The sequence below is a fragment of the Phycodurus eques genome, chromosome 9, assembly GCF_024500275.1.
Source record: "Phycodurus eques isolate BA_2022a chromosome 9, UOR_Pequ_1.1, whole genome shotgun sequence".
NCBI classification, from domain to species: Eukaryota; Metazoa; Chordata; class Actinopteri; order Syngnathiformes; family Syngnathidae; genus Phycodurus; species Phycodurus eques.
In genome coordinates, this window is record NC_084533.1 from 9,699,046 (window position 1) to 9,721,868 (window position 22,823).

Below are 22,823 nucleotides of genomic sequence, written 5' to 3' on the forward strand. Positions count from 1 at the left end.
TGCCTTTTGATGAGGAAGCAGAGTATAAGGACTCTGAGGTAGGTTCTCTCATCTCTGGGGTTGAGATCTCCGTGGTGGTTAAAAAGCTCCTCGCTGGCATGGCCCCAGGGGTGGATGAGATCTGCCCGAAGTTCCTACAGGCTCTGCGTGTTGTGGGGCTGTCCTGGCTGACACTCCTCTACAACATCGCGTGGACATCAGGGAACGTGCCTGTGAATTGGCAAACTTGGGGTTGTTGGCCCCCTCTTTAAAAAAGGGGGACCGAAGGTTGTGTTGCAATTACAGGGGGATTTTGTTCCTCAGCCTACCTGGTAAGGTCTATTCAGTGGTTCTGGAGAGGAGGGTCTGTCGGAAAGACGAATCGCAGATTCAGGAGGAGCAGTGTGTTTTTGGCCTTGCCGTGGAACAGTGGAGCAGCTCTACACCCTCAGCAGGGACCTTGAGGGTGCATACGAGTCCATCCAACCAGTCTATATGTGTTTTGTGGACTTGGAGAAGGCGTTTGAGCGTGTCCCCCAAGGGGCCCTATGAAGGGTGTTCCTAGAATATTGTGTACCGGACACCCTAATAAAGGCTGTTTGATCCCTGTACGAGCGGTGTCAGAGTTTGGTCCACATTGCCGGCAGTAAGTCGAATTCGTTTCCAGTGAGCGTTGGACTCCACCAAGGCTGCCCTCTGTTCATTACCTTTATGGAGAGAATTTCTAAGCGCAGCCAAGGTGTTAAGAGATTCCGGTTTAGTGACCTGAGCATTGCATATCTGCATTTTATAGATGATGTAGTTCTGATGGTTTCTTCAAACTGCGGTCTTCAACTCTCACTGGAGCAGTTTGCAGCCAAGTGTCAAGCGGCTGGGATGAAAATCAACACCTCCAAATCTGTGAGCATGGTCCTCAGTTGGAAAAGGGTGGAGTACCTTCTCCACGTCGGGGAAGAGATCCTGCCCCAAGTGGAGGAGTTCAAGTATCTCTGGGTCCTGTTCACAAGTGACGGAAGAATGGAGAGGGACCTCAAGAGGCGGATTAGTGCAATGTCTGCTGGGATGCGGACTCTGCATTGGTCTGTCATGGTAAAGGAGGTGCTGAACCGAAAGGCTAAGCCCACGATTTACCGGTCAATCTACTATGTCTCCCAGCTGGCCTGGTAATGCCTCTGGATCACCCCAGAAGAGATGGATGAAGTGGCTGGGGGAGACGGGTAGTCTGAGCTTCCTTGCTTAAGCTGTTGCCCCCGCAACCCTTCCCCCAGATAAACAAAATGCATGGATGGATGATGACACCCCTCCTGCTCTCAATGTCAATGTCACCACGTCACCATTCAAGTCCCCCAGCAGAACAAGGGAGTCCCAACAGGAGCGTTACAGGCCCGGTCACCATGCCCTCACATCAAGTCCCACCTCCAGGCCTGGCTCCAGAGGGGGGCCCCAGTGAACTGTATCTGGGTGAGGAAAACCCGAGGTCCAAATGTTGTATTCATCTTGGCGTTTTTTGTCTGGTCCCTCACCGAGGACCTGTTTGCTATGGGTGACCCTGCCAAGGGCATAAAGCCCCAGACAACTTAGACCCTCGGATCATTGGGACACACAAACCCCTCCACCATGATAAGGTGGTGGCTCAGGGAGGGTAGTGATGTCAAATGACATGTCAAATATGTCGATGTCATGCACTCACCTTTGAAAGCATTATAGGCACACCCGCACAATCAAATGAGTCTGAAATGACAATCAAATGAGTTGTATTAAAAAAATTGCCTGTTGAAAAATAATACTGTTCCATTTGTTATGACAGTCACAGAGGCATTGAATTAACAATTTACTTTATGTATGTTAATTATCGCTGTTTTAGTTTGTGCTGGAGGAAATAGTCCTCCCAACAGCAACAACAACAGTGAAAGAGGCAATGGTCTCACAAAAGGGACTCACCTAACTCTTTAAGAATGTATTTTGTTTACAGCATTATTTAGCCTTGAATGTGAATAAACACACAATCAATTCACAATGATTTTTTTAACTGTGGGGAAAAATATGATCAATATATGATGAAGTGTCACTGTGTTGGGAATTGCTGCAAGAGCTGATCCCCCGTGTCTTCCGTCCTCCCAGACTTTGACCCTAACCTCGGGATGATGGCTGGGATCACGCCCATCAACCCCTTGATGCCCGGCCTCGGCATGGTGCCCGCGCCCCTGTCGCATGATGTGCCCGTCGTCAAGGAGATTATCCACTGCAAGACCTGCACCCTCTTCCCCCCTAACCCCAGTAAGTCATGCTATAACTTTACTGCACCGCTGCTCTATTGTTGTACTGCTTGCAAGCACTCAATTTACTATTGCGATTATTCAAAAGCATGAAGCAGAAGGGCCTATGCAAATTTTGTAACCTAAACACTTTGCTAGCCTTGTTAGTTTATTATATCAGTACTTGTCAGATAGTAACTAACCCATCCAATCAGGGATGCGGCAATATCACTTTTTTTTTTACATGTACTAGCATATGAGTGCCGGCACAGTAGTCGACTGGTTAGCACATCTGCCTCACAGTTCTGGGGATGGGGGTTCAAATTCTCCCCCGCCACCGCCTGTGTGGAGTTTGCATGTTCTCCCCATGCCTGGGGGGGTTTTCTCCGGGCACTCCGGTTTCCTCCCACATCCCAAAAACATGCGTAGTAGGTTGATTGGAGACTCTAAATTGCCCATAGGTGTGAATGTGAGTGCGAATGGTTCTTTGTTTCTATGTGCCCTGCGATTGGCTGGCGACCGGTTCACGTTGTACCCCGCCTCCCACCCGAAGATAGCTGGGATAGGCTCCAGCAGCCCGCGACCCTAGTGAGGAGAAGCAGTAAAAAAAATGGATGGATGGATGGATAGCATATGAGTACTTGCGAATACCAAATGCCGATACTTACCGATGCACCGCCAACATGTTTCAGCCGAAAATAGCCCAAAAGTACATTTTCAGTTTCTGTCCAAAATACTTTTGTCACCGAAATGGCTGAAATACCATGTTCTTTAGTGCTACTAAGTCATAGCTTTGCCGCGGCTGATGTGTAAATACAATGCAGAGCAGTGGAGGCCAAAGAACGTGTGTTTTGCATCTGTTGTCAATGCAGCACAAGTCGCCTCCCTGACAGCAAATTAACTACATTTTGACATGTATCGATATGACGAAGTACAGAGGGAGGTTAAGACGGGAGACAGACGGCGGGGAAGCCACTTTCTAAGCTATCGTGACATGAAGTCGCAAAACACCAACATAAGTGATTGTGTGGTGCAGTACACTTGTCACAGAATTTGTAAGATGTGTACAATTCTTTTTTTATTCTCTAATATCATATCAGTGATATTAAAAAAAAAAAAAAAACTTGAACGATACTATCATTTATCGTGAGTTTTTGCGAAAATATGGCTTTTGTGGCAGGCCTATATTGAGAGAGAGCGAGAGCAATGGATAAAACTATTGTACAAACAGGACAAAAGAGTAAAAAAAGAGTAACAAATGTTATACAAATCTGCAATATAGCGGGACCACGAAACAACCGTGACGTAGCGGAGGATTACTGTATCTGTATTCCATGATAATAAATTGCAGGGACTCATTGTTCCAGGGCTGGGACTCATTGTTTCCATGGCATGTGCATCCTGGGACTCACATAGTCTCAAGGGTAAAATAATCTAATTCTGATTAAGATTTTTAAAGTGGAAGTAAAGTCAGGAGGCCAGGTCCTGTTATATTGTAAATGTTCGTATATTCTTTGTCTGATGAAGGTTACTTAAATCTACTATTTATTCGGAAAAAAATACTTTTAAATTTCTGCATCGTGAGCCGCCATTTTTGCATCATTCTGTGTGCAAAAGTTGTGAGAATGTCACTTAGCATTGTCCCTCCTTCGGATGAACGTGAGAACGTGACATCACAGCGAATGTAGCTACTAGCTAACCCGTTCTCTTACATTTGAGCAAGCCTAGTTTACTAAAAATGGATTGATAGGAACTGCATCTGTGTCAGGCTGTCAACATCAAAGGTAAGTGTGCAGATTCATTTTCGCCTATTAAACTGCCTTGTACTGTCGCTCGGATAGCTAGCTCTATTAGCTGTTAGTTGCTAACGACGACGAGCTGGCGCCGTATTCTACCATTTAATCAATGACAGGGTAACACATTTAGCGATTGAACATGATTTCGGGATGTTGTTGTGTTGATGTTGGTGGCAACAGTACATGATGGTAATGTAAACTACGGTCAGGCCATCCTCCAGTCGAGGAGTCGAGGTGGGCCTGTGGGCCCGAAGCATTGTTTGTGCCGGAACCCTTGATGAGGTGCGGAGGTCAACTTCAAAATAAAAATTCTCAGGGAATTCATTGAATAGATCCTAACTGGACAAACAGAACAGTCCAGTTGCGATCTATTCAATGAATTCCCTGACAATAAAATGATCTGGTTGAATGAGAAATTCACAGGCAAAAGCCTAACAAGGCATTGATGTTCAATGGCGAGGCTTTTATTTTGGTGACGTCTGGGGTGTTGCTCTGGTGCTTTTTTTTTTTTTTTTTTTTTTTTTCTCCATAAAGCCGTTTAAGCTTGTTGCTGCTGGCTTGACTTCAACTTTTTGACTGGAGGCAGTGTTTTTTTTTACATGATGCTTTGAATGCAAACTTGCTAGAATATTGTCCAAACCATTGTAGCGTATATTGGTTTTGGATAAAAGTGTCATTAATTTTGGAAAAGAATACGCCGGTTTAGTTCGACATACGTTTAATGTAATAATCAAAATATCTTTGTCTCGTAAAGGGGCACCACGTCTCTTTTTTACAAATCTTGGGAAAAGTGACAAAAAACCTCAACCAATCTCAGTAATTTAGAAGGCTGTTACATGAATGAAATAGGAGTCCTCGATTACAGCAGTTTTATTGTCAAACTCAAACACACACAACGCACTACAGGAAATGTCATTTTATAGAAAATGTCATTACATCTAAAAGGGAAACTACAGGCAAAACCTGTAAAAAAGCCTGTTTTCAGGGCAATTTTCAGGCCTAAGAGTGTTCTTCAGAGCCTCCTTTACCGCAGTCTCAATGTCCCAAACAAAAGCAGAAACAAAACATGACTTGGGCAAAATGGTTTTAGGGTCGGACAAAGAATTCTCTGCGCAGAAAATGCACGATAAAGCATCTGGCTTACCATTTTTAGAACCAGGTCGGTAGGATAACGTGAAATTGAATCTCGTGAAAAACAGAGCCCATCCAGCCTGCCTCGCATTTAATCTCTTAGCAGATTTAAGACATTCCAGATTCTTGTGATCTGTCCATACTAAAAACGGAGTATGTGCACCCTCTAGCCAGTGCCTCCACTCCACCAAAGCCACCTTGACTGCCAGGAGTTCACGGTCACCAATTTCATAATTTCTCTCGGCTGGGGTCAGTTTTTTGGAGAGATAAGCACAAGGATGTAATTTACCATCCTTGAGACATTTCTGGGAGAGCACTGCTCCTATAACGGCATCAGACACATCAACTTCTACCACAAGCTGCTGTTTGAGATCTGGCAAAGTGAGGGTGGGAGCGGAGGTAAAGCTCGATTTAAGTTTCTGAAAACCTGCCTGACAAAGCGGGTTCCATACGAAAGCTCTGTGTGGCGAGGTAAGATCATGCAAAGGCGAGGCTATAGAACTGAAATTTCTAATGAACTTTCTGTAGAAATTAGAGAACCCTAAGAACCTTTGTACGTCTTTGCGTGACGTGGGAGTGGGCCAATTAGTCACGGCATCAACTTTTCAAGGGTCCATTTTGATTTCACCTGGAGCCAGCACGAACCCCAGAAAAGAAACGGACGGCCCTGAAAGAGAGAGTAACCTCCCTCGTGGGGGTGTGGTTCCAGGCAGCAAGTCAACAGCACAGTCATAAGGTCTGTGGGGCGGAAGAGATTTGGCCTTGAACTTGGAAAAAATGTCTTTAATGTCCTGGTAACAGGTGGGCACTTGAGATAAGTCAGGATCCCCAGATGGGGTCTGTGGATTGTCATTTGAAACACAGCCCTGAACATCACATCAAGGCTTGAAACAGTTCTGGGCGCAATTGCTGCCCCATGACATAACCTGCCCAGAGGACCAGTCAATGTGGGAGTTATGTAATTTCAACCATGGGTTCCCTAAAATAAGGTCATAATTCATGGTGTCAAAAACATGCTCTGACAGTCCCTTTAGATGAAGGTGGAGGGCAGCAAGCTGCTCATCCTGCTTCGAGAGGTGTTGACCCTGCGTTTGAAGTGCTTTGCGCACCCGGTCTGAGTCTGCTGGGTCCATGTTATGGCCAGTTCGTTCTGTCATGAACGGAACAGATGATAGGACCCAAAAATGCACGACTCCAAAACAAATGGACAGTTTCAAAAAGAGAGGTTTAATATACGGGCAGAAGTCGGTACACAGGCAGGCAATCCAAAAAGGCTGCAGTATCCAAAAACGTGAGGCAAAAAGGCGAGTTCGATAATCGGAACATGCTCTAGTCTTACTGTGAGTCTGTGACATGGAAACAAGGAGTGCTGGAATGCGACGAAAAGGTACAACGAACTGGCAACTAGAAAGAATGAGACACAAGGTTAAATGCAAGGGATAATTCGGATGAACGAGGCACAGGTGGTGAAGATGCTCTCAGGAGTAGGTGTGTATGAGACAGGGGGGAGACAACAACCGGAACACACACCCATGACACATTTAGAATATTCCTGGAGGTTTGTTTGTTACCAACGTGGGGATTTCAACGTCCGCAGGCGGTGTCTCTAAACACCACTGTGGGTGATCGGTTTTCCATTGTTAAACAGTCATCAATTACTTCTTTCACACAGCCACGTTGTGCCAGTCATGAGATTTTCAACCAGTTTTATGGCGTCAGATGCTATAAACCAGATTTCCTATGTCTTGTAATACAAACCAGCTGGTTGAGGTTCAGGAAGCAGGAATGCCTAAGTTCATCAGTTCTTGGTGTTGCCACTACAACCGGGCCATAGTCTCTACACCATCATGTAATCAACCCATAGTTCTGCTAGTTATCGCAGCATACGGGGGGGCGATTTCCGGGTTCGGTCACGTGACGTTCGCAAGGGCACCTGTGATGTTAATTTCAGTCAACAGCAGAGAGTAATATTGGCCAAAATGGCCGTCTCCTCGAATAGGTGAAATTTTATTAATCCATCTGTTTGTTATTACACAAATGCAATATTAATCAGAATACCATGTTTAGACTAGTGAGGGTACATATCAACATAACCCCCCCACCCCCCTCACACACACACAAATGCCTTTCCTTTCGCTTTAAGGAAAAATACTTTAAGCAAGTTAAATGCTCTTCCACAAAAACGGCCTGGTAAGAATAAATACCTTGTTAGATTTGAGCTATTGAATCTTTTTTTCTTTTGCAAATGTAGTTTTGTTAAGCCCCAAAAGAAAATGTGTGGATGTGAGTGAATATTTAGTCATCAAATGCAAGGGGGAAAAAGAAAATGGGTTCAGTTCTGACTTGAGCAGTTATTCCAAGAGATAAAATGTGTGCTGTTGTTCTTTTAGCATCAAGTCAACCATAATGAGGGTTCACTCTCACACACAAAAGAAAGCTTGTGATATTTTCAGGTCACATTGGTTTATTTAGACTACAAGTATGAAGCACTATTTATCTCCTTTCTACCTCCCCAATTACCGCGAGTCACAACAGCATCGCTTTCACTGGTAGCACCTTAGCTACATTTTCAGGAGAAAAAAACAGTGCCCATAACTTTTGTTTTTTAACAAACTAGACAACTAGACAAAATAAAAATAAAAACAAAATAAAAACGTGTGTCCTAAAACACAAAAGTTACAATTTCATTTGTTTATGCCTGAGTCATATATTTTACAGTACTTAAGTTTTAAACATTCTTTTAAAAAGTGTTGTCACAGGAGTCAAACTCAAGGCCCGGGGGGCGGGATCCGGCCTGCCATATCATTTCATGTGTCCCGCATGAGCAAATGTGTTTCCACTTCATGTTCTTCTGCACCAAAATTTTAAATTGTCTTCACTTTTAATAACATTAAGAAATGGAAAGCATTTTCAAATAATAATGTTACGAGTGACTTGGGCAGACGGATGCGTTTGGAATTCGGTCTAATTTTAAGTGTACGACAACCAAGCTGGTGTGTGAAACCAGGGCAAAGTTTTGGTAAAAAGAATGTCAAAAATTGAGTCATACAAAAACTATGGTATACAAAAAAATGGGTTTTCGTTGTAAATGTAATGATATGATGAGATGAGTATAGATTTATATTAGGGGTGGAATTATTTTCTTTATAGCAACGTTTCGATTCATATCACGATTTGTGGTTGCCGATTCAATATTGGTTCATTTAGAACGATACGATCCGAAACGATTCCGTGACTAGAAATCGATTCAGTAAATTTTTAGCCCAAAAAATCATCTACTATGAGAGTAAAATAAATACCTGCATACTGGACAATGCAGGTGAATTTTCTTAGATTATTGTTGTTTCTTGTAAGGGAATTGGGTAAAAACTAATTATGGTCATTAAATATAAAGATGTTCTGATATACTTTCCATTTATGTATCTTATTGTGTACTGTACTGTATGTGTTTTGTAATGGACTATGAGTCTGCTTAATAAAAAGTTGATTGATTGCTTGATTCTATTGCTTTGGAATAAAACAAAGGGGGAAACAGCAATTTATTCTTATTTAAATTATTTCAGCTTTGATTTTATTGTTTGCCATTTTTTTCTCATAGAAAAGAGATGTTTAATTAGTGTTAGAATTATGACGGGGTCCTTGGATAAATATTGCCACTGTAAGGTGTCCCTAGGTGGACCCAAGGTTTTAGAATCACTGTTCTAAACAGTTAAACCTTAATGGCTAGAAACGAAGCGCTGTGAGGTTTTCATGAGGGAAATCTTTTCGGAATAATGTTGAAAAACCTAGAGAGCTAAATAAATAAATAAAACCTGCTATGATTGTTTTATAGATAGAAATTACTTTAGCTGTTTTCATTTTTTAAGGGAAAATACCAGTTTGAAAAGTTAGATTGCAGTTGTATGTAAGTGGTTGTACTATGCTCTCTATAAACCTTTTTACTAATAGTATTAGTAGTAAAAAGGTTTATAGAGAGCATAGTACAAAGCAATTTGTGGATTTGTTTTATTTTCAAGAGGTTTTACAATATCTAGTATTTCTTTATCATTGACAGCATCAATAAACATAGATGATTAGGTTGTTGTTTATATATATACTTCTCCGTTTTATGTCTGTTCCTTGGCTTGTTGTCGTCTTCAAGGAGACAAAAGCTCTTGACGGTGGCACATTTCAGAGTTGAAATAAACACACACAGTGTCGTAAAATGACAAACTGCTTTTAGAAGCATACTGAATGTGTTGGGAAAAGGTGATTTATAAAAGTCTGGCTTCACCTGTTTGCAGCTGAGATAGAGATGTCAATCAAGGATTATGCTCAAAACACTTTAAAAACTCGAAAAATCTTCTTTTGCCACAAGCCAGAGTCTATTTTTCTGTGGCTTTGTTTATCACTGTGATTATGAGCACTTTTTTGGGGCCATTTTCTATTTTTCCTCCTGCCTTCCTTTTCTTTTCCCGGCTTGCCTCACATCTCGCAATATGTCACATAAAGCACTTAATCTCCCAGTGAGCCCATGGAGAAGCCGGCATCTGAAGAAACAGATGATAGGGTTGATTTTCGTCAAGGAGTTTCTGCTTTGAATTGAACTCTTCAGCCAGCACGGATGGTTTTTATACTCCAAATGAGGTATGGCTCATTTATTCTTCTTTATTGAATCAACAGTATGGTACAAAATATTGCACGGCGTGTTTTGCAATGCTGTAAATAATCACGTCACTAATTGTGCCAAAAACACTCTTCAAAACTCAAAATACTCTGGTGTCCAGGTGTCAAACCCAAGTGCCCAGGGGCTAGATCCGGCCTGCCACATCATTTTATGTGGCCTGCTAGAGCAAATCATGTGCGGCTACTTCATGTTTCTTGTGAAAATTTGTACAAAAATTTTAAATTTCTTAACTTTTAATAATATTGAAATATTGCATGCCGGTTCAATCCTAATTGAAAATGGTCTCCTTGCCAAGGTGTGAGTCAAGACACATCTCATGATGGGTAAGAGCAGAGAGCTGTCTCAAGAGCATCGCAAACTACTTGTTGCAAAACTTAACGATGGCATTGGTTACAGGGGCATATCTAAGCTGCTGAATGTTCCATTGAGCACGGTTGGGACCATGATAGGTAAGTGGAAAGCCAATCAGACCATCATAAATTTACCTTGATCAGTTGCTCCTTGCAAAATTTCTGACAGAGAAGTCCAAAGAATAATCAGAAGAGTTGTCCAAGAGCCAAGGACCACCCGTGGAGAGGGTTTCAAAAGACCTGGAGTTAGCAAGTACTGTTGTCACGAGGAAAACAGTGAGTATTGCACTCCGCTGCCATGGCCTGTATGCACGGTCATCACGCAAGACCCCATTGCTGAAAAACAAGCATGTCAAAGCTCATTTAAAGCCAGTTAAATGCTGGGAGACTATAGTCTGGTCAGATGAGAGCAAAATTGAACATTTGTTTGGATGCCATAATGCACAACACATTTGGACAAGAAATGGCACTGCACATCACCCTAAAAACACCATACCAACAGTGAGGTTCGGAGGTGGGAACATAATGGTGTGAGGCTAATTTTCAGCAAATGGTAATGGTAAACTTCACACCGAGACATTCTTAACAAAAATCTGCTGCCATCTACGAGGATGATGAAAATGAAACGAGGGTGGACATTTTAGCAGGATAATGATCCAAAACATACTGCCAAGGAAACTCTCAATTGGTTTCAAAGAAAAAAAAGAAAAGCTCCTAGAATGGTCCAGCCAACCTGAATTGAATCCAATTGAAAATCTGTGGAAAGAACTGAAACTCAAGGTCCATAAAAGAAGCCCATGGAACCTTCAAGATTTGAAGACTGCTTATGTGGAGGAATGGGGCAAAATCACACCAGAGCAATGCAGGCAACTAGTTTCTCCATACAGAAGGCGTCTTGAACCTGTCATTGCAAACAAAGGCTTTTGTCCAAAGTATTAAATAAATACCAGTTGGCGTGTTTAATACATTTCCCCTGTGTTATTTCACATTATTAAACACAACTTAATTTCTGATCTTATTTGTTCTACTTTCTTTGTATGTAGGGATTACTTGGGTTGTTCCCAACATCTGGTGAAATTTTCATCGTCAATAACACCTTTAGAAATATATTTAATATGGAAAATGGTTATGTGTTAAATACTTATCTCAGCCACTGTATGTTGTTTGGGCAGTTTAAAGTACTTCCAGTAGAAAAGAAATAACGGCAAAAAGTGTAGTGAGTCATTTGTGTGAAGATCAGTATTTAAATGCACTGTAGTATTGAGTAGGTAACAGTAACATGAAGTTGAAATCATTCTTCACGCCCAGTTAAACTGTATTGTCATTAACACATTCCAAACACTTAATTTTTTTTAAATCAATCTGTTATTTTAAACACACGTTTTAACATAAGATGCATTTATATTTCTATATTTGAGTGCATTAGTTTAAATGACACACATAGTCATGTACACCAGAAGTTTGTCTCTTCATAGTAGCCATAGCTCTCGACCCCTCCCTGTCCTCCCAAATGTAATCTGTTGCGACGCACATTACTTTAATTTGGAAGAGCGGTACAGGAAATGCAGCTGGTGCACATTGTTTCCCGTGTCTTCATTCATAGTTATTTTACAAGGAGATATGTATACTGTATAACAGTTTGGGCTGCTTCACGTGTCGTTTGAAGGATTATAATTTACGTAACGTTGCCGCTAATCTTATTTGCATGTCCAAGTAGATCCCTCTGCTGGTCTTTTTTTAATATTACAGATGATTCACTGCATATGAAGTACACCAACATCGCAGCAGACCCTACGATGTGACTATTGCACACCCGTACATCGCGATGACGATCCGCAAACAATATATCGTGCAGCCCTAGTCTGTGTTCCCACAACTTTATTAGCCTGTCTGGCACATGTGCATCTGTTTACGTTATGCGTGTATGTTTGTGACATTTTGCTTTGTCTCACAGAAAAGTGACAATACAATATCAGAACGAAAGCGGGCGAGAGAGGATCTACTTGCCTGTCCTGGCACTAAAACAAAAGATTACTTTTTACCTCTCACTCTCTTTTTACAAGCTATTATTTCAAGGTGAGACCGCCGTGTTTCTTTCTCCTTGAATCTCAGTGAGTCCTATTTGCAAATCAGAACCTTTGTGACTATGCAAACACCCCACACGAATGAGCAGGAGTAGTATATTGACGATAATAAACTGTTACAGTCTTGATATACGGCTCGTTGAGTTGCGTAGGTCTGTGCTTTAAATGCATACCACAGCGTCCGGGGGTTCAATAGGATCTGCAGATCTTTTATCGTAACTCATTCCCGTTTTCGCACCGCTCCGGTCTCAAACCTCATGATTGAGGGTCGTGCCAGAATCTCAGAGTTTATCCAGGGTCATCCTGAGAGTGATTGGCAGCTCTTTAACATTTAAACAAGCTGGTTGAGATATACATGTGTCCTGGATTCCTACTGGAAATCCCAGATTGATTTCACATCCTGAAAAGCAGGAATTCTGAGAGGGAGTCTGGGAAATGTGATCTTTAAGACTCAGTACTAGGCAGATGGTACAATGTTTACCAGGGATATTAAACCCGCCTGATATTTGCATGGGATAGAATGACACCACCTTCCTAGTGGATGTTCTGGTACCGCTTGAACAGCAAACACTAGAATCTAACCAAGATTTAATACCTCATATCAAGGCAAAATATGCTTGTTCTTTGTTTGTCAAGATATTTCTTTTTATCAGGGAGTTTTTATGTCAGAGCATTTTACGTGCTTTAAGTATTTTTCTTTAAAAATCTTAAGGTATTGTAACTTGTTATTGAGATTTGTATTACTGGTTTTTAGTAATTTTAGATTAAAATAAGAAAAAAACACAGGTGAAGGTAGTATAAATACACTAGTTTTAGCAAAGCAAGACACATTTATTTATATAGCGCATTTCATACACAAGGTAACTCAATGTGTTAGTTTTAGGACCTCAGTAGGGCGGTTAAGGCTAGCTGTGTTTGCTTGTTTTAAGAAATCTCATGTCAGATTTTCCTGCTCTACTGGCAGATAAGTTTGCCCTCAATTGAGTAATATAACCCCCAGTGTGGCGGCTTCTTGTACAGCGACTGTCTTTAACAGTTACAACCGCTATATCAAAGGAAATAATTATGGATGCATCGATACCAGTATTGGTATTCATGCCGATACTGTACATCTGTACTCGTAAAAATGTTGATACTATGACACCAATACCACTTTACCAGCCTGCCATAGAGTAGGAACCTTGTCAGCTGTGTGAAGATACTTTTAGGTAGATATGGATGACAACACTAAACCTGACTGCAAATAGTCAGTAATGTGAAGTTTTTAATCTAAAACGTTTTATATTTGCATAAGACTTGTACCATGTTCAAGGAGAGTTTGTCCTTGTGTTTTTGAACAATATTTGATAAAAATAAAAGACATTTTCATCACTATTGCAAAATGTAATGGTGTCATCAAGTGTCAGTACTTTGTATTGGTGTGTACTTAAATGTAAGTACGTGTACTCATACTTGGTCTGAAAAAAAAGTGGTATCACTGTATCCTAGAAATAATGCAAAACAAACTAACATTGCAACCACTATAGTAATTGCCCTCATGTTATGAGCATAATGGTTAACAACTGCATAGGACTGGGTGATTTAGCCATCGATGAAAATCTCAAATGTTTTTTCACAAAAATCAGATTTCCAATTTTAAAAGATTATATTCATGAGGCTTTGCAGACGAATTATCCAAAGTCTGCATCTGGGCTTCCCATCATACAAGGGTTTGAGGCTACAAATGGCGCTCAATGTACTAGTTTGCGCATCGTCGTAAGAATACGTGGTCACGAGGCAAAAGATGGCATGCTCAGTTACCGCCTTACTTGCTGTTTTTACTTTGATTGTTTTGCATTTATTGCCTACATGCGAGCCTAATGAGGATGAGCGGATGAATGACAAATACAATGGATGGATGCATGGTTTCCAATATTTCTTGTAATTAAGCCTTTACCACTGCATTAGCATATGTTAGTGAAAGACTCACTCACGGGGCGTTCTGACTTATGCACAAAGCTGGGTTCCTTCATTGCTATAGCAACGGAACTTGGTTATAAACAATGGGTTGCTCATATGATATTGAGCTGCCAGACAGTTTCCAACATCAAAATTCCTTTTGCCAATGACCACTAAGCTTTACCCAGCGTGTGCCTCTATGTTTCTCTGGAAAGACATTACCTTCAATTATTGAAAAAAATCTAATAATAATCCAATGCAGGGAGCGTAGTGTAATAAGGTTTTTACATTTCTTTGGGTTCACAGTTGCTGTTGATCACCCGAAATGCATAAATATCCCATTACGCAAAGGAATTTGACAGCCCTGCTGTAAATTGTTACATTTGAGGATATATTATGTAACTGTAACACTGATGTCGGAGCCGCGTAATTACATCCTATGCATCAATCACTGTACGTCAAGAGGGTTAAATGTGAGCACATAATTAAATGAGGAAAATAAAATGTGAACATAAAATGAGTGCAGCAGTTTGCTTTGACTGCAACAGTGGGCCTAAATTGCAATGCTAGATGAAGAATTTTCCGCTATGTTTTTGTATTGTATCATTATGAAAATGACTGTGGTCGCGCTAGATGGGTCTGTTTAGTAAATCAGCAATGAAACTAACTGCATTTAGGTGTTTAGTGTCCATGTAACAGTATTGCATATGGTTTCCATCAGTGGCCCCTCTTAGTCTTAACACCTTCTACAGCGTCCCCTCTGACTGACCTTTAGCTGAGCGTTAAAAGCTGCAGCCCTTTCCCCTCCCTCGCCTCCCTCTCCTGTTGGAGATTCATTTTCCTCCTCCATCTCCTCACTGTGAACACCCTCACCGTCTGGGTATATTACCTCCTTTCTCGTGAAATGGACCTTTGCTCAGTCTAACCCCCCGACCCCAAGCCCCCCATCAACCCTTACATTTGGTTGCTTTGTATTTGCCTCTTCGTCCCCACCCTCATTTGTCTAACATAAGAGGACCTCAGTTGATGAGTTATGAGTTAATGCTTACAGGTTTTTCAAGATACAAACCATCATGTGGCTGATTTTTTGCTTTGACTTGCAAGCATAAATTTGAGATATGATCGCAAGATGGTAGCAGTGAACTCAACTCACTTCACGACAAACAGCTGTTTGGCAGAGCAACAATTCTTGGCCACACTCACTAACAGCAACAATCGAGGAGAACAAGGGTCTCCTGTTTGCTTCTCAGCATGTGGCTGTCGGCCACAATAAGGAAATGCATTTTATTCAAGACTGAGGGCAGCAAGAAAAGGGACCACTGCAGCAAAGTGAAGACTTTGGAGTCCAGGGCAACATTTATTATCAAAATTCTGATGATACAGACGCAGCAATGGTTTTGACACTTTGAACATCATCTAACATGGCAGTGGAAATAGTGTCGTATAGTCACTTTTGTCACTGGATAAGGATTAATCATGAATAGGTACTGCACAGTGGAAAACAAGCATTGCCTGACTTACCTGTACATGAACGTGGCCTGGGACAGTTCCATTCGTTAGTTTTCTCGCTCATCCTCATTAGTGTTGCAGGTAACCGGAACCGATCCCAGCTCACTTCGGACAGTTGACTGATCACCACTGTACTGCCAGAGCAGTATCAATCCACATATCAAGTCAAGTAAGACAACATGATTGTGATTGGAAATCTGATTTATCTTGCATGTATACGTTAAGATTGGCCTGAAATGCAAGACATTAGTGTGCTATGAGAGAGCCAGGGTACATCATTTATCATTTTCACAGACTGATTCAACAGATGGTTTGCTGTACTTTTGCCCTTAAGGGCAAAACATATGCTTTGAATGCATGCCCCTTAACTGTCAAACCTTAGACTAAGCCCTATGAACCAGTTATTCTCCTAATACTGTGTTTCCAAACACGATACTACAACTAACGTGATAAAGACTTTGTTGAAATACACTATATTGCCAAAAGTATTTGCTCACCTGCCTTGACTCACATATGATTTTAAGTGATATCCCATTCTAAATCCATATGATTTAATATCATGTTGGTCTACCCTTTGCTGCTATAGAGCTTCAAATCTAGTGGGAAGGCTTTCAACAAAGTTTAAAAGTAAATTTATGGGAATTTTTCCTCATTCTTCCAGGAACATATTTCTGAGGTCACATACTGATGTTGGACGAGAAGGCCTCGCTTACTGTCCACTCAATGGATAAAGACTGGGATGTCACTTACTGTAAATTAATATCTGAGTCAAGGCAGGTGAGCAAATACATTTGGCAATATAGTTGATATGGACACTTAAGAAGGTCCAATAAAATCAAAAGTTCTAAAACATCTATTATTTTATTTTTATTGATCCACATTATAAACATAGTAATTATATCGACCATAATACATGACATTTGTTTGAATTTATTGAAGGATAACTGATGGAAAGTTTTTTATCTATTATCGCATAAAAACACATTGTTGCTGTAACTGCATTAATATGATAGCACCCTTGTTCACTGGAAACAAGAGGAGTTTGGAAAAGTACTACAATGCACTAACCCCCACACCTCCAGGCACTGACCACATCTTGATAACAACCTATTCCTTAAAAGGTCATGGATTGTGATACCACCTACTCAAGCCTAAATAAAAAGAGCTGCACAAGGACAGCCACCTCAGAGGAGTTGGGGGAGATAAGTGCGGTGCTTGTTCTTGTAGCTGCTCTCACTTTGCAAAGTTACTTAGCTCAAGTTGTGATTCTTACTTCTGTCTCCTTCCTTGGTGTGAACGTGTTGGTTAAAATAACCCTGACAATAACCCCGTGAGATGCATTTTCGAGGGGTCCCAAAAACACAGATACAACATGGATAACATAAACAGAATTACAGAACAAATAATACATACTACAAACAAAAGAAAATAATAACACTAAATTAGGTCACTCACCCACTCCCACCCACTTCCTCTAACCCAAGATATAACATGATTAGAAACAGTGACCCAAAATATTGATAAGTTCACAATCATAGGCAGAACAGTAAGATGATCCGTAATCAGTCATTGGCAGTGTGAAATATGTTAAAGGGGTGACATGGACATTCAAAACATGAAAATGATGTTTTAAGATGCAAGAATAAAGGTGGCACGGTGACGACTGGTTAGCATATCTGCCTCACTGTTCTGAGGTGCCGCGTTCAAATCCGGCCTCGCCTTTGTGGAGTTTGCATGTTCTCCCTGTGCCTGCGTGGTTTCTTTTCTCCGGGTACTCCGGTTACCTCCCACCTTCCAAAGACATGCGTGGTAGGTTAACTGAAGACTCTAAATTGCCCATAGGTGGGAATGTGAGTGTGAATGATTGTTTGTCCATATGTGCCCTGCAATTGGCTGGGGACCTGTTCAGGGTGTATCCTGTCTCTTGCCCGCAGTCAGCTGGGATAGGCTCCAGCGTCCTAGTGAGGATAAATGGTGTAGAAAATGGATGGATGGATGGATAAAGAATAAAGAAATACTGAATCAATCAAGAGTGGTAATTGAATGAGCCGGAGATATTATTCCAATCAGATGGATCTTTGTAACTAATCGATCTGCGATCTGATTTGATCGGTGGCTAGTCTCATTTCGTCCCACAGCAATATTAAAATAGTTTATATTCGTGTAAACTGTTTCTATTAGTAATTTATTGTATAAAGTGTCCATTCAATATGACAGGGTCACCAACAAGGACTACATGTTGTAACTCGAATCTCATGAAACATGCTCAACTCAATGGCGCATGGCAGTTTGATTCATTGAACATACAGTATAAGAGTTTGAAAAGCTTTAGTTTAAATGTTATGGAGAATATTTTGTTAAAAATACTTTGGAAGTACAGTATGTACCAATTGTATGGAAGCTGTGTGGCCTTTTTTATTTTACACTACAATAACTTACTGTTGAAACTTTTAGTAGAGATGAAAGTACTTGAATAGGGGCCACCAATGCGTCCACTAGTTTTGGTTTAAAATCCCCAAAAATAAGTTAAGTACCCGGGTAAGCTGTTCTGCACTACGTAACTGGCATAAACAACAAAAGGTTTTTCAAAAAAGTAATACAGTAATTACTCACCGTAAATGTCACTGCCCGTTTACTTCTATTACATTCAGCAATTAATCAATGTCGTTCGTGATCAGCGTTTTGTAGGAGAGTAAACCTTTTAACAGTTGATGAGGTATTAATAATGTTGTTCTTGTTAAGAAAAATGCTAACATGCAGATGGTGGAAATGATTTGCTTTGATTATCAACACCGCGTTTGATATGTCTATATCTGCAAACTTCCAGGAAATGGACTCAGTGTGTATCCATATGTGTATGTAACAAGCTATAGCAGATCACCTTAACATCTCGACTTTTTGTTTGGTGCCCTCAAACTTGCAGATTAGCATATTTAAAGCCTTTTAAATGCATTTTGTCTCTATCCACGATGATATACTGTAAATTATAAATGAAGTCACACCTTTGAATACGACTGTGAATCAAGGGTTGCAGTTCTTGTTAAAAGCATTCAAATCAGATTGTCTGAAAGCAGGCCGAGCTTCTCCGACGCAACAAGAAGCATCCTTGACGTGCCTTTGATTATCCGACTCTCCTGTCGTCGACTCCTCCAATCACATCGACTGTGTCTGAACTATTGAAAATGAGATAAGTCAACACTCGTCCTCTTTGGATAAGGGATTACTGTCATGCAACGGGACCTTACACTTGGTTCATTTTCATGCATGGGATGCTTTACTAGTGGCATTAATCTTACACATACAATCAAGAAGCCAAATCAAGCCACGTCCCAAGTCATCCCTATTCATGTGTTGGGCTTTTGATGACGATGTGCGTTTCTTCAAGCGTCATGTGAGAACCACATAATTTAGATTGGTTTCTTTGTTATTTGCTGTTTTTGTTGTTCCCTTGTTGAGAATTTTCCTGGAGGAACTTAATGGATTTTTGTAATTCTTCAGGATAACATTGTCGGCTGTCACTTCTTTTCCTCCTTCAATTTGATGTATTACAGCACTTAAACATTTCTGTTTTTATTGAGCCCGATAGAATAGACATTATACAGATATTGCCGTTTCAAGCACATATTCAATTATTGAGTATTTTACAATTGTCACCACTGCTCCCTTCTGCGCTTTTAATAGTAAAATGCTGTTGTGACTTGGATTTTATTGTCTTCCAAAAAGTTGCCTCAACAGTTTATTCTTCAGACCATGTTCTTGCTAGGTATAAATAATTAATTAGTTTGTACTCCTGGGGGAAAAAATGGATTATCCTCATCTCCAGTTCTAAGTCCAGCCATTCTTTTTCGACCAACAGATCTCCCCCCTCCAGCGACCAGAGAGCGCCCTCCAGGTTGTAAGACGGTGTTTGTCGGCGGCCTGCCCGAGAATGCCAACGAACAGCTCATCATGGAGGTGTTCGGACAGTGTGGCGATATTACGGCTATTCGCAAAAGCAAGAAGAACTTCTGCCATATTCGATTCGCAGAGGAGTTTACAGTGGACAAGGCCCTCTTCCTGTCCGGTAAGCAACATTTCTCAGCCTAGCCACAAGTGTTGACGACTATTTTTCTTTCTTCGATTGATGAAAATGCTGGCTGTCCCGACCTTTTGGAAATCCATATTGACGCCTTCAAATGTGAACATCATCATTTCCTGAAAACTGATCCGACTCTTTTCGTGGACAGATGAATAATGCATCAATAGCGCTTGTCTTCATAAAGGGTCATGAGTAAACTAGAGCCTACACCAGCTGACTTTTGGGCGAGAGGCGAAGTACACCCTGTACTGGTCGCCAGTCAATCTTATGGCACATACAGAGAAACACTACGGGCAGATCTTCAATATACCTAAGATGCATGTTTTTGGAATGTGGGAGGAAGCCAGAGCGCCCACAGAAAAGCAAGCAAGCATGGAAAGAACAGTAAGTAAATCCCACAAAGGGAGGCCAAAGCTGAGATTCAAACCCAGAGCATCCTGACTGTGAGGCAAACATGCTAATCACTAGGCCGTGCTGCCCAGATGAATAACCTGATGAAATTAAAAGCTTCAGACACAATTTCCAATCTATTTGAACCCTTTTAAAATGATGGGGATCACCGGTGACACCATGACGCATGTGTATTTCAAACTACCGTAACCTCTCGCGACTTCGTGCAATTTTAATCATTCAAACTGACCCTGAAAGCTGTGAAACTAATAAATATATCTATTATTATGGTGCTAAAAGGGTTAAATGTGTGGTTAAAAGCATTAATTCAGCGCCGGGTACAAATCAATGCGTCAAACAAACTGTAACTGTGATTACCTGTACTATTATCTGTTATCTATTTTTCTTGTATGTGTACTGTACAGACGCACTGTATTGGCACAGATACCGACACTTGTATTGATTTAAGATACTTGTATCAGTATTGGTGCATCCCTATCTGGGTTGGCATTGGGTCATGAAACCTCTTAACCAATGTGGCTAAACAGTATTAAAATCTAGCCACCCTTGTGTGTGGTTAGTCACAACATCACGTGTTGATGTGGCTAAACCTTTAGCCACACCGAGCCAGTCCTCGTCACTGGAAACTAAATTGATAAGCTTTAACGATTAAAACTACCTAGTCATCAATCAGGAGTAGGGCTAAACGGTTTGGGGAAATGCTCTTAATTGCGAGGATTTTTTGTTTGCGTTGTTTCTTTTAGACAAATATTGAAAAATCAAAAATCGAATTTAAAAAAAAATTCAGGAGGAAAACACTAAACAATACAAATAAATCATTCTATAGTATGTCCAACACAACATTGGATCTAGCCAAGAAATAAGCAACTTATTCTTATTAGTCAGGCCTCAATGTTATGATGAATTGATATGAAGAACTAATCTTTATTTTAATGTTGAATTGCAAAAAGAAAAACCTTCCATCACAGTAAAATACTGACATATTGATTTAACTTCATGCCTTGTAAAAATGTAATACTGTAGAATGATGCTCTTGTCAGGAGCAGTGGCACTGCTGTCAGTGTCAGCCGAGTATAGAGATCAGGCGGAGAGTGACACAAGTGACACTTTTCATCACCAAAATGTGTGTATAAAAGCGGTTGAAATTGTAAACTACTCTATATTAATTGTTAACTAATGTTCTTATCAATTAAAGTAAAAGTGTTGAGATGATTCACGTAATTTGATCATCCCCAAGAAGCATCTAAAGGAATTCAAATTCACACTTTTTAGTTTAAGATGAACATTAATAGTCTTAATCTTTGGTGGTAAATATTAGTTGGCTAATTTAAAATGTCCGATTTCAAAAGCAGGACAAAGTGTTCAAAATTACATAGGGGGGGGGGGGGGGGGGGGGGGGGGGCGCGGATGAGAGGCTGTGACTATATTTGCCTCTTGCCACCAAATGACTGCCTAGTTACGCCCTGGATTGATCCAGCGCAGCCGCCGCTCAGCATGACAACCAAAGGGGGATTAGCGTCTCGTGCATTGCTGAAGAAGGCAGCATACATACATAGCGGTAGTAAATATGCATGCTTCAATTCGGCGCCAAGCGTCATCAGTTCTTGTCTTCCCCAATGCACCGCTGCCCGCTGGGGACTCCATCGTTCTGCTGGGGGACTTCAATGCTCATGTGGGCAAAGACAGTGAGACCTGGAAGGGCGTGACTGTTGTCTGCCCTTGGTGCAGACGGCTCCCTGAGATGGTGTTTCCTCACCTGGAGTCTCTGTGCCCAGTCACCGCCGTTTGTGTTTGTGTAGATGCGTGGCAAGTACTTTGAGTTGCATTTTATTGTATGAAAAGTGATTTATAAATAAAGTTTATTTTGATTTGATCCCTAAAACTGATGGTTGATTTCCGGGGCTTGAGCCCAAGTGGGGTGCATTACTTAACATATAACTGGGGTTGGGCATCGTTTGAATTTGAGCGATTCCGGTTTCGATTCTGCTTCCTTAGTTCGATTCTGATTCCAAACGGTTCTCGATTCCGATTCTTTTAGGGGGCTGGGTCAAAAAAGGTTTGCATGGTTTAAATAAAGGGTGTCCAAATTATGAACATCCATTTTTTAGCAGCCCACAGCATTGACTAAAATGAAAATTTTACTCAGGGTGCTTTATAACCAGTGTCAATATCAAACCTGTGAACTAAAAGGCAATGTGTGTGGAACTCACCCAATTGACTTAATATTCATTAATTCATGTTTCAGCTAAAAGTTAAATATAGCATTGTTAAAATAGTTATTTGTGACTGTTTCATCACATCAAATGGTTTATGTGCAGGTTTTAACTTGACTTCCTGTTTTAGGCTGCTAGCCTTTTATTTTGAAGGGTACGCACCGGAACTTTTGCATTTTGACATGAAAAGAAACTTCACACGGCCCCGGTGATTTTTGGTAAATGGATGGAATCAAATGTTATAAAACGTTGATTCCTTTCCCTACTCATCGATGAGGCACAAGGTTAGTGTTTTTGATACTGTGAGACATTTATGTGAATTTTGTCCCAATTCATTATGATGTAAAGTTGCTATGGTGAAGTTGTAGCTCAATGTTAAGCTCTTTTTTTCCCTGTCATCGGCTCTTACGTTG

The 22,823-nt window shown here is 40.9% G+C and overlaps 1 protein-coding gene across 4 annotated transcripts in view; it reads left to right on the top strand.

The window, feature by feature from the left end:
- Positions 1–22,823, top strand: part of enox2 (ecto-NOX disulfide-thiol exchanger 2) — a 261,786-nt gene that overhangs the window by 182,984 nt on the left and 55,979 nt on the right. For all 4 annotated transcript variants that reach the window (XM_061685288.1, XM_061685290.1, XM_061685289.1 and 1 more), the window contains 2 exons: positions 2,101–2,256; positions 19,565–19,771. In XM_061685288.1, the coding sequence (XP_061541272.1) occupies positions 2,101–2,256; positions 19,565–19,771 (363 nt within the window). The remainder of the gene's footprint in view (positions 1–2,100; positions 2,257–19,564; positions 19,772–22,823) is intronic.